Source organism: Stegastes partitus, unplaced genomic scaffold (assembly GCF_000690725.1).
Source record: "Stegastes partitus isolate 25-593 unplaced genomic scaffold, Stegastes_partitus-1.0.2 Scaffold308, whole genome shotgun sequence".
NCBI lineage: Eukaryota > Metazoa > Chordata > Actinopteri > Pomacentridae > Stegastes > Stegastes partitus.
In genome coordinates, this window is record NW_007578039.1 from 302281 (window position 1) to 315025 (window position 12745).

General features: G+C 41.8%; 1 protein-coding gene across 1 annotated transcript in view; it reads left to right on the forward strand.

The window, feature by feature from the left end:
- The window catches only part of svep1 (sushi, von Willebrand factor type A, EGF and pentraxin domain containing 1), a 97685-nt gene that overhangs the window by 67928 nt on the left and 17012 nt on the right, over positions 1–12745 (forward strand). Inside the window, exons 21-33 of the mRNA XM_008283380.1 lie at positions 183–279; positions 539–652; positions 1087–1200; positions 1332–1533; positions 1812–1969; positions 2602–2800; positions 2912–3087; positions 3763–3887; positions 4150–4279; positions 4451–4621; positions 9668–9841; positions 9957–10076; positions 10289–10465. Coding sequence (XP_008281602.1) covers positions 183–279; positions 539–652; positions 1087–1200; positions 1332–1533; positions 1812–1969; positions 2602–2800; positions 2912–3087; positions 3763–3887; positions 4150–4279; positions 4451–4621; positions 9668–9841; positions 9957–10076; positions 10289–10465 — 1957 coding nt within the window. The remainder of the gene's footprint in view (positions 1–182; positions 280–538; positions 653–1086; positions 1201–1331; positions 1534–1811; positions 1970–2601; positions 2801–2911; positions 3088–3762; positions 3888–4149; positions 4280–4450; positions 4622–9667; positions 9842–9956; positions 10077–10288; positions 10466–12745) is intronic.

Consider the following 12745-nt stretch of genomic DNA (forward strand, 5'->3'; position numbering starts at 1 on the left):
TAGTGTTCACATATTTCAAGGAGCAACCTTACCAGACCGAACTACGACCGTAAATACTGTAACCATGTTATGTAATTATATAGAACTTTATGTGCGTGGAGTTTTCTGAATGTAGTGTAAAGCACTGTTTTAGTAGATCTATTTAATGTGTGTCAGCATCGTCTGAACTGCTGTTCCCGCAGGTTTTCCACGAGTGCTTCCTGAATCCATGTCAGAATAAGGGGACATGTGAGGAGGTTGGAGCAGGATACGTCTGCACCTGCATGCCTGGATTCACGGGTAAATCACCAGTCACAGATTCACCATCATATCAATAAAATGTTATTACCATTTAATAATAAACAGCTGAAGTGAAGAAGGAGGAGTTTTAAGGGAATTGTATGTTGCATTTCCTATGATTGCTGTGTCGCCTATACCAAACCGTAACACTATTGTTTGAGTGTTTCTTGCAGAGGACATCCATCCCAACTAAAGCAGTGTTGTATGTGACTCTGTTATGACGAGGACTGGATTCAGTCTCTGATATTACTTTCCTCAGGTGCCAAGTGTGAGATAGACATAGACGAGTGTGACTCTGCTCCATGCCAGAATGGAGGCCTATGTAAGGACGGTATGGGAGACTTCCAGTGTCAGTGCAAGCCTGGATTTTTAGGTAAGAGACATTTAAGGAACGGAAGTTGTAGCTTTGTACATTTGAAAGTTTTTAATTGATGATCACTTTAAACTCTATTAGGGTGGGTTGGTTACTGTGGTCAAAAATGACAACGTGCGACTGGGTGCACAGCACATTGTGACCTGCCAGTGGTCACAAAAACATCTGTAACACAGGAGCTGTCGGCCATGTCCTGCAACATCTGGATGCATGACAGTTAGAGCATGTGCAAGACCATGATGCTTTCCATGCACACACACCAAAAAAAGTCTCCGAACTCTCTGATCACTCCTTGTATATGGCTTATACTACATGTGCTGAAAAACAAATTAGGAACTTTTAATGTACAAAAACCTTCTTTTTTAAGAATAACAATGGAGGGATGCTGTTAATCCCTGCTAACCTATTTCTCTGACACTTTACTTTTGTCTCAGGCTCTTTGTGCGAGGCGGAGGTAAACGAGTGCCTCTCCTCCCCCTGCTTGAACGAAGGTGTGTGCGTGGACGAGGTCAACAAGTTCACCTGCAGTTGTGCCGCCGGCTTCACAGGTCAGATAACTGGACAGATAACCAACAGCTGATCATCAGACAATTAGAGCAACAGTTAAATTAACTCCTTAACATCAGGTAATTATTAACGTGGATTATTTCACCAAGACTTCATTCTTACGTTTCAACAGGATCTCGTTGTGAACTGGAAATCAATGAGTGCCTGTCCAACCCCTGTCTGAATGGAGGTGTGTGTGAGGACCTGACAGGAGGCTACAGCTGTAACTGCGCCGTTGGATTCTCAGGCGATAGCTGTGAGATCAACATCGATGAATGTTACAGTACCCCCTGTCTGAACGGAGGCTCGTGTCTTGATGCTGTTAACAATTTCAGGTAATAAAGAACATGATGGAAGGAAGCAGCTTCATGCATTTGAGAAATCCTATTAATCCTCTTTACATACAAGTTAGAAAATGATGTCACTTCTCAATAGTAATTTTAACCCATTATTTCCTACATTTTTTTGATGTGTTCACTGCTTATAAATCACTTTCGGTATGTGGATATATGGCAGACATCTTGTTTCCAGGTCCACTTAGCTCAACAGCTGATAAGCTCTCTGAGAAAGACCGTATCTGAAACATCCTTGTCTTTGTTCCCTGTTACTGTAGGTGTCAGTGTGTGGAGGGCTACCGAGGCCGGCTGTGTGAGGTGGATGTGGACGAGTGCGATCCTAACCCCTGCGTGAACGGAGCCAGCTGCTTGGACGGTTTGGGGGCCTACACCTGCCGCTGCCTTCCTGGGTTCAATGGAACCAGGTGTGAGACAGGTACTATAGGACAGATGACACATCACCATGGCAACTCGAGAGGGGAAAGATGTAAATTTTTATCCAACTGTCACTTACACCTGGCTGTGTATTTCTACAGCACAGCATGGGCATGCATTCATTATTGGTTTCTTTTCATCTAAAGCGGAGCTGACTGGCCATCGTTTTTTGGTATTTTGCCATTTTTATGTCACTACTTCTCTCATTAAAAATGCTGAAAACATTATTTTTATTCCACAAGCCTGGCTCACAGCCTTTTCTCCATGTGGCAAACTTCTAGTTGTGTTTATTTACGAATCAGGAGTTAAAGAAAAGAGGGAACTTTGTTTTTTTTTTTATCTTCCTCAAGAAGTAAAACTGACAGAATTTTAAACAAAAACATGAGTAACAGCAAAGCAAAACTTAAAGTTTGGCTTTCTTGGGCTCTCTCACATTTTGTCTTGCAACTCCTTGTGTGGATGAAATCACACGTTTGGAAATGTTTTTGTTTTATGTGTATTTAAAGGAGAGCAAGTTAGGAAAGATAGATGATGTCTGCAATGATTTTATGTCAAAAGTGGTTCATTGTTGTTTGTTGTTACTTTTTTTTTTTCCACTGCTTGTATCAATAATTTTCTGGTCTGTCCTTTCAGAGATGTCCTCGGCCTTCAACCTGGACTTTGAGGTGTCTGGTATCCATGGTTACGTGATGATGGATGGGGTGATGCCGGCGCTGACAGAAATCACCTGCACCTTCTGGATGAGATCAGTGGACACCACCAACTATGGCACACCCGTCTCCTACGCTGTGGAGGGCAGCGACAATGCTTTCCTTCTCATAGACTACAACGGGTCAGTAATGCACAAATTCATTCACACACACTGTAACATTTCACTCATAAACTCGTACTTGTATGTTTTTGACCCTTTGGTCTGTCTTCCTGCTCTGCCTGATTGTCCTAGGTGGGTGCTGTATGTGAATGGTAAGGAGCGGATCACTGACTGCCCTGCGGTGAACACGGGTCAGTGGTACCATATTGGCGTGTCCTGGAGGAGCTGGGATGGTGACTGGAGAATCTACATCAATGGGAAGCCCTCAGACGGAGGCAAAGGCCTGTCAGTCGGCACCACTATCCCAGGTGTAGTGCTATCCTCGGCCTGGTCACCTTTCTGCCAACACAGATGTTTTGATTACATCACTGAAATATTCAGTATCAGAAATGATCAGCTTAGTTTATTTAATAAAACAATGGCTAACACTTACACAGTCGTCTTAAGCATCAGTTAAAACTTCACTGATGTTTATAAAGGGTTTATGAAGTAATTTTTAATTATTAGGAAGGTGTTACACATAACTGGTCCAGCTTGTTTATAGATGTTTTACAGACAATTTCTCAAAGGTTCACAAGTAGTTCGTCCATCTTTAACGAATACTCTATAACCTGTGAAATGTTGTCACCTGTGCAATAATAATCTAATAACAAATAGTTTACTCATGTCATCACAATGCAATAGTTAATGCCTCTAATCAGCTATGATGCATTATATGACTTACAATCCAATTATTTTATATTGCACTAATGACAAATAATAATAACAAAAAAAAAGATAAAGCAACAATAAATTATATAATCTATCATTTTACAACGAGTTAAGAACTGTTTTTGTGTTACTAAACAACGCCGGTCTTTGTCTTACTATCTGCTGTCCATTGTTTATATTTTTTAAACTGAATTAAAGCTGTGTCCCTGTAGACAAGTGACACACTTTCTGAGTGAGTAAAGGTTAACCTTGTTGATCCCCGTGTCCTGTAGGTGGAGGGGCGCTAGTATTAGGTCAGGACCAGGATCAGAGGGGGGAAGGCTTCAACCCTGTCGAGTCCTTCGTCGGTTCCATCAGCCAACTCAACATCTGGGATCGTGTTCTCACACCACAGCAGGTAAACACTGAAAATGATTCATTGTCAGTTTGAGCTCTGTAAGGATGATGTGAATTTGCTTGAGTACAAACAAGTGCAGAATTTCATATCAGTATTTTAAGATACAGACTAAAGCATTTCTGTTAAGTCCCAAAAAATACTATTAGGATTTTGAAACCAGGTTTTTGATACCACATTACTTAACATGCACTTCAGAATGTTGATATTAACATACTGTATATAGGATGTTTGTTTAGATTTGCCTTGTCTGACCCTTCTGTAGATTAAAGTCCTGGCCAGCAGCTGTCCTGCCTCCCATGTCACCCACAGAGGGAACGTCCTCGCTTGGCCTGACTTTCTCAATGGGGTGGTGGGCCGAGTCAAAGTTAACCTCAACAGCATTTTCTGTGCTGGTAAGAGAGCCTCACATATTTCAGAAACACCTTGAATGATGAACCTTAAATAGATTTCTTTAATGGATTTAAATACAGTTTTGCTAACTTTCCAAGTCACAACAACATTTTGGCTCTACTTGTTGCGTGCAAGCCCAGTAGCTCTGACTCTGCCGCTTTCTCTTTCTCCAGACTGTCCGAAGCTAGAGAACGCTGTGCCGCACTTGCACGTCTCCAATGTGGAGGTGAGCCCCGGTGCACAAGTTCAGCTGTCCTGTGATCCTGGTTTCTACCTGGTGGGGGAGCCGGTGCTGCAGTGCCAAAATAAAGGAGAGTGGAGCCACCCGCTGCCCAGCTGTGAACGTAAGACGTAGATGCAAACTGCTTTGATTTGCAAAGGACTCAAACATTTCCTTGTTTTTCTCCTGTTTTGGCTGATTTGCCGAGTCGTCTAGACTTTTAGGCAAAAATAATCAACTTTTCTCTTTGTAAATGCTTTTTTTGTGTGTGTGTTTTTAGTATATCTAAACACAGACTACCATTTATTTTAAATCACTGAATCCCAACTAGGTTCAAATTCGCAAAAACCAAATCAATTCTCTATGCAGCACATCGGTTTCATGCACTGTTCTGGAACTATGTCAAAGTGCATCATCCCCTATCAAATGAGAAATGAACTCAGCTAAATTAAATATAGGACTGTGTCTAAGTACAGACGTGCTTGCCAGTGTACCTCTTTGGTGATGGAAAGCAAAACAGTTCCTGGGTAGTCTGACTCACCGGATGTAGACTGTGGGTATAAGCCTACCATGAACCACATATTTTACCAGCACTCTCCTCCTCTGTCGTTCTCTGCCGTTACATTTTTTTTAAAATGCCACAGGAAACAACAACAACAACCTCCAAACAGCAACTTACATGGCTTTTAGCAAGGACTGGGATCATGCATTAAGGCAGGCCTGCTTGGTTCTTTCAGTGAATTGCTGTAAAGATCTACAAAGAATATATTTACGTTTACTGTCTGACGCAGTTGTTCTTGTAGGTTTGTTTACCAGTTATCCAAAAACTGTAATCTTCCAAGTACATTCCACCAAAGCAAGTTGCCTTCAACACCATTTTGCAAGAGCAGCATCATTGCATCCTGGGCCTGGCACAGTTCAAGACAGTTAGTTTAAATAAATGCAAAAAAAGGCAGCCAGAAGGACTTTGGGTGCAGTGGAGATAGGTCTAGCTTCCAGAACTGGTTCATGGGCAAGGGAATCTATAAAAAAGACAATCATAAATGTATTCTTCATCAGAGTTTCTCATAAATATATGTGGGGTTTTTTTAGGCTTTACACCTGCATTTTCGTAGGTGTGGTGTGCTGGGTAACAGGAGGAAAAATCAAAACCGAGAAACTGATAAACAGATAAGTTGAAATGAATTTAATGAATGTGATCTAGCTTACATAGAGTTCAGGCAAACAAAATCCGAATGGCAAGGCTGGTTGAAGCAAGGACACACAAGGACAGGGACTGGAAAGCAATGGAGTAAGTGTGGGGAACAGAGCCATTACAAATAATGGGAAGCTGAAAAGGGAATGGGGAACAGGTGATCAGGCAGCGAGTCCGGTAGGACTGGTTAGAAAGTCCAAGAGCATGTGGTGAACAGTTTGAAAACAGAAAATCTGGAAAATTTCAGAGGCATGCTCGGGCTGGGAGAAGCAAAAATATAACGAAGGGCAGAGAGAGTGAAGGATGTACATATTATTTTAAATAGTATTCTCTGTCTTTTAGGGACTGAAGTGGGCAGATTTGACAAGTCTGACATGGATCAATTTCCCACTTGTTACTAATGGAAACAAAAAAAGAATTGTATTTGGCTGCAACAAATGTGTAAAGGGTTGATGCACTCTTTTTTATGATCAAAGTAAACTCTGCTTCAAAAACCAAAAAAAGGACTTCTCTCTGCACAAATTAAAGAGAACACGATCCAGAAATGTGTAAAATGTGTACTTAAATGTAATTGCATTTATAAATGCTATGAAGGCTACCGGAAGAAAGAACATTTCCTGCAATAGGTTACTGCAGATTTACTGAAAATGTCTAAATGTTAAGGTTGAAATGTCATGACTGATCTGTGGAATACGAAGAGTTGGTGCAACAGCGGTGTCTTTATTTTGTGCATCAGTTTTGTGAGTGTCCAGGCAAGTTTTACGTCATAAAGTTGCGAGCAAGTGGTAAATATTGCAGAGCATTTGAAGATGGATGTCGGTGATAAGTAGTCAAAGGAGAACATGAAACACATTTTATAAGGGAACCTGTGGTACACTGTGGGAAGGTATCTGTTGGTTTGTCTGTACATCTCATATGAACCGTCCATTTAAGCGTCAAGCGGATGCCGGTGAATTTGGATGCTGGTATTGTGCTGCTTTAGACTGGGATTGTTTACCGTCATCATTTTTTAAAAATATTTTTCGTGTGACTGAAAGGAAGCACAGAAGTTAGCCACCTGGAGCGGACATTTTGCTAACTGCATTTTTCTGCACTGAGCCCCTGAGGACCCCAAAAATGTCCCCTGTTCACCCAATTTGTTTCAAACTCATTACTGCACATGAGGTCATGCACAGAGGCCACTTGGTTGTTGGTGAGAAATGGACTCAGTAGAGTTCTAGAATCTACATTTGATTCTAGAATAAGAGGCAGGGACAAAACCTTTCCAGCAGTGAACTGCAAGACACGCAGAGCATCTGGTCTCTTCACAGTGTATCTAAGACTGCTGGTTATCGGCGCACACAATCCTAGTCTGCTAAAGACCAGCAACAACCTTCACACAAGAACCTAAACTTAAAGAAGAAGAACTGCTGAAAAACACCAACCAACCAACAAGTACTGACAAAGTATTTCCAGAGAGCCTGAACATATCCATCATGAGGGGAGATATTAAGGAACAGCTGCTGATAAGCAAAGCTGAAAACCAGCAGAGGGAGGAGGCCTGCAAGATCCAGCACAGCGCTCTGGATGAGATGAAGAGGCTGATGGAGGAGAGAATGAAAGCTCTGCAGCAGGAGGCCAAAAAAAAGCAGGAGCAGAACAGCAGCAGAGATATTGAAGTCCAGAGATACAAACACGAGATAGAAAATCTCTCTGCAATGCTGACCGACTGCAAGGAACAGCTGCTGATAAGCAAAGCTGAAAACCAGCAGAGGGAGGAGACCTGCAAGATCCAGCACAGCGCTCTGGATGAGGTGAAGAGGCTGATGGAGGAGAGAATTAAAGCTCTGCAGCAGGAGGCCGAAAAAAAGCAGGAGCTAAATAAGGAGCTACAGGAACTCTGCACTAAAAAGCAAAACAAGAGACTGTTCAAGCTCTTTGAGAGGAAGAACAGACAAACCAGAAAAGAAGGAGAAGAAGCCCAACTGTTTGTGGAGCTGGTGTAGGAAGGAGAACCTTGAAAGCAACACAACGGTGGAGGAGGCTGCTGCTTGTTCATCTCTGGATGAGTGACACCAGCTTCCTCTGCCTCCCCCCTTCTCTCCCAGCTCCTCCCCCCCTTCTCCTTCATCCACCCCTCCACCTTCCCTCCTCTCTCCCTCCATCTTTAACCCAGCATCTCCTCACCCCCACTCACCCCTTCATCCACCCCTCCACCTTCCCTCCTCTCTCCCTCCCTCCACCTCCACCCCCGCATTCCCCCTCTACCTTTCTCTCAATTCCCAACCCCTTCTTTTCTCCCCCTCTCTTTCCTCACCCCTCTCTATTCCCCCTCTACCTTCCCCTCTATTCCCAACCCCCTGTTTTTTTTTCTTCATTCTCTTCAAAAATCCTTAGCAATGAAATAAATAAATAAATAAATATGTGGATAAATGTTATCTTTAAAAAGTTAACATCTCATTTCAGGTGTTTGAAAAATCAAAAAATTAGCTGAATTCTCGTCATTTTCAGATGATGCAGCAAATCTGAGGTTACTTTAGAGATCTTGGGTTGATTTTTTTTTATACAGTTTAATTATTGTCTTTAATCTGAGATGTTTTACCACTTTTAATGTTGAAATCAGTTTTTGTCGCAGCTGTATTTTATGCTGTGGTCAGTCCTGGTGTTTCCTTCTAAAAGACATTTATCCAAAAGGTTTGTGTGGAATCTGAAGAGTCTCAGTGACTCAGTGGTTTTGCCTCTGGGTTGCTTCATTGATAGAGTTGTTCAAAAGACACGCTGCTCCAAGTAAGAAAACTAGTTGCTGCACTAAAACTAACGCAACTGTCTTAACATCCATCCATCCATCCATCCATTATCTATACACCGCTTAATCCTCACGACGGTCACGGGGGGCTGGAGTCTATCCCAGCTGGCTTAGGGTGAAGGTAGGGGACACCCTGGACAGGTTGTCTTAACATTGCAAAAATGCACCAATTTATCCACAAAAAATCTCGAAGAGACCATCAGCTTGAACTCACAAACCAAATCTCACTTTGGAAACACTCTGAAATGTTCGATAGCACAGCCTGACTGAAATTACACTCCTGATGACGGAACGACTTATGGTCTAAAGGTTTATGCCAAAATACTGCTTTCTGTCAATTTACTTACTGCTTTAAGAGTTTTATTCCACCAAAATAGTGCTTTCTACCCTATAAGTTATGGTTTTGAAGGTTTTTTTCCTCTTAAAATACTGCTGTCTGTCATAATTTGAATCTGACAAAAGTCATAATAAATAAAAATTCTATGAAAATTATCCAATGAAAATCAGACATTGCTTTTGAACCGTGGTTTAGCAGAATTGTTTTAAAAATTAAACTCATGAAACAGGCCTGGACAAAAACTCCTAGAAAAGACTAAAAATAATGTGACCATAGGGACATGTTCAATCAAGGTGTGTCCTCTAATGAGCATCACAGGTGTCTACAAACCTGTCATCAGTCAGTCGGCCTGTTTATAGGGTTACAGGTGGTCACTGTGCTGTTTGGTGACATGGTGTGTACCACACTGAACATGGACCAGAGGAAGTGAAGGAGAGAGTTGTCTCAGGAGATTAGAAAGAAAATGATAGACAACCATGTTAAAGGAAAAGACTATAAGACCATCTCCAAGCAGCTTCATGCAATAAATTTTTATTCATTATTACTTTCGTCAAATTCAAGTTATTTCTGTGACCATTGTGGGTTTTTCTTTCATTAACTGAAGGCTACCAACACTTCTGTCCACATGTGTACAGCTGAAAGCTTTATTCCATCCAAAATATTACTTTCTGTCCACAAACTCATCGTTTTAAAAGATTTATTCCATCAACACACGACTGTCTAACAAAGGAGTTGTGATTTTAAAGATTTATCATACTGTGTTGCCGATGTTAAATAATACATGAATAATACGGACCTATATAGTGAACCTAAAGCAGTGAGATCCTCTAACATTCCTCTGTATGTGTTACAGGAGTGTCCTGCGGACCTCCTCATCCTCTGGAGAACGGCTTGTTTCAGGGGACGGACTTCCACGCTAGTAGCTCTGTGGTCTATCAGTGTAACGCTGGATTCTACTTGCTGGGAGACGCCAAGGTGCACTGCAGCAACAGCGGCAAGTGGGGAGGAAATCCACCGGCCTGTCTGGGTACATAAACAGACAAAACATTCAAGTAATATATGTCAACTAAATATTCTGTTTGGGAGTGACAAAATATCCATTTTGCATGTCTGTGTGTGCATTTGGCTGGGTGTGTGTTCAGATGTGGACGAGTGTGCTCTGGGGTCAGACTGTGATGATCACGCCAGCTGTCAAAACACAGACGGCTCCTACACCTGCACCTGTATTCACCCGTACAGTGGAAACGGGAAAAACTGCACAGGTAATAACAAACACCAGTATGTTGCTTGTAGATATTTTTGCTGCCCTTTTAGTAATTCTAACAAGAGGACCAGATCAGTAATTTGTCATAAAGGAAACTTATCAAATCTAGATTAAAACAAAGCTATGCAAAAATGTTGATCATAAAATGGATCCACTTTTAAAGACTTTGTTGTGTTCCTGTATAAACCCAGTTGGTTTGTGTGTGTTCAGAGCCGGTCAAGTGTGAGAACCCTGGAGCTCCAGAGTTTGGTCACAGCGACGGCAGCAACTTCCTGATGGGCAGCGAGGTTTTGTTTGGCTGTAATGACGGCTACGAGCTGATTGGCTCATCTCGACTCCACTGCCTGGATACGGGGACCTGGAGCGATGTTGTTCCATACTGCAAAGGTGAGAGGAAAAGTGGTCACGTCATGCATGGCATTACAATTCTGTGCTGCATCGCATGCTGTGAATATGCTACAAGTACGCAGAACTATACAGCATGCCAGGGGTCCAGACTGTGACCACAATGGACACATTTGTGACCCTTTTTTGAGTGTGCGAGTTAAAATTTTAAGTGGATGCATTGGTGCAAGTGCATGATGATCATGAAGCTGTATTGGTGTCACTGTAACCAGTGTAGGCAGCTGCTGTGTTAACCACAGTGGTGGGAAGTAGTACTTCTATAGCTTCGGTGTTCTGTCCTATATACACTTAAACATCCAGCCTTCTAATGAAAAGTGGAGCGCACCTAAATGTGCTGTTTTTTCCCCTTACAGGAAAGACTGCATGCAGAAGAAATCACTTGGTTTAATTTGGGACAAGTCTGACATTAGAATGATCTAGTTTACTATTTTCAGAGTAATTTTTGGTCTGAGCACCCTGCAGCTACCACAGCCTGCAATGTGAGGCGTTTAGGGAACATCGATAAACTATAGTGTCTGTCAATAAGAAGGTGTCCAACAAGTCATCTGTTTTGCCTGTGAAAAGGGGAGAGGTGGCACTAAATGAGAAAGCTGGTCACACCGGTGCGACCAGTGACTGCAATTACTGATGTTCCCTTAACGTCCCACATTGTGTGTCTGAGTGGGACCTCTCCCTCTTCACCAGCCACCTCCTCTTTCCTCCTTTTGTTTTTAAATAATTAGCTACAGACCAATTTATCACGTCCAATTTAATCTTGTTGTACACACGAGACAGGGACAGACTAACAGAGCTACTAAAGTTATACAAGTACTACTTTCCACCACTGTGGCTAATGCAGCAGCTGCCTGCGCTGGCTAAAGTGACACCAGCACAGGTTAGTATTTGTATAATTATAGTTTCAGTGTAATGCTTTGCATCATAAGGTTTTGCTTACTGTCTCTAAATAGAGAAGTAGTTTCATGAAGACTTTATATATAATGTCACATAAAATGATTGATATTAAGCTCATATGAAACATTGGTACAACACAAATGTGCACAATACATAATGAGTTATTTAAACAAAACAGCTTTTTATTTTATATTATAAAATATCCTCCTAATCACAACACTCACCTATTGGCTCATAGTTTGTAGGAAAAACACAGCCACAACTACACACTTCGTAACCAAACAATGCTTTTTTATTTAATACACTTCAGAATACACACACATACATTGTGTATGCATACACACACACACAAAAGGAAATCATACACACAAATACAGAGGCACATGTACGCTTCACAACCACACATTATGTGATGTGTCTGATGGCTGGCACGATGAAGGGCGATTACACATGCAGCTGTCTTTTTGTCTTCCACTGTGCAGCGCGCTGAAAGGCCTGACCGCCGCAGCACCTCCATCTTGGCTCTAAGCCACATTCTTCCTCATAGAAAAGGGGGACACGAACTTACTCAGGGCCTGCAGAATGTGCCAGTCTGTTGCATTCACCCCATATTGGCTGTTGATTGCTATGCTGAGTTCAAAGTGCTCACAAATAAAAGAAAATTCTGTAAGTTACCTGAAATACAGAAAGCACCTCAGTGATGTTCTACAAGTCAAGACAGTTAAATCTTATTTTGACTGGTTTCCTGTGTTACAGACAGCAGTAACAAAGGTTAAATAATTCATGTTGTGATGCATTAGAGGGCACACTCACAGATCAATATGCTGCTACAGCAGTAAATCAGTGTCAGGTTGAAAATTTCCATCTTACGTTGTTGTTGTTAAGGGAAAGCAGCAGCAGTCTGTCTCTGCTCTTATATTCACTGCAGATAAAGTGCATCTCGTCTTATCTACTGCTTCTATCATTTCACTATACACTCATAAACAAGTATATAAACAGTGTTTCCTGAGTGAAAAGTCAGTCCTAATCCCTTTCTCAAATCAGCTGGACATGGGAGAGCCTCATGATTTTTCGTGTCAAAGTTTTTTCAGACTGTGATCAATCTTACTGTGACCCTGACTGGAATCAACAACGCCGCGCCCGTTTCATATGAAAATTAATGCGTATAGAATTTCAGACTGACTGCGCCAGAATGCCTCTCAGTTACACCTCTTTGCATTCTACCCTTTTATGTGCTTTCCTGCTGCTATCTTTTATCCTATTAGTGTAATCTGAATTTCATCAATAACACTTACGGTCATCTATAAATTCTCTCTCTTCTCTCTGTAGTTATTCATATTGAGATTCTTTACTCTTACCATAAAGGGGAGC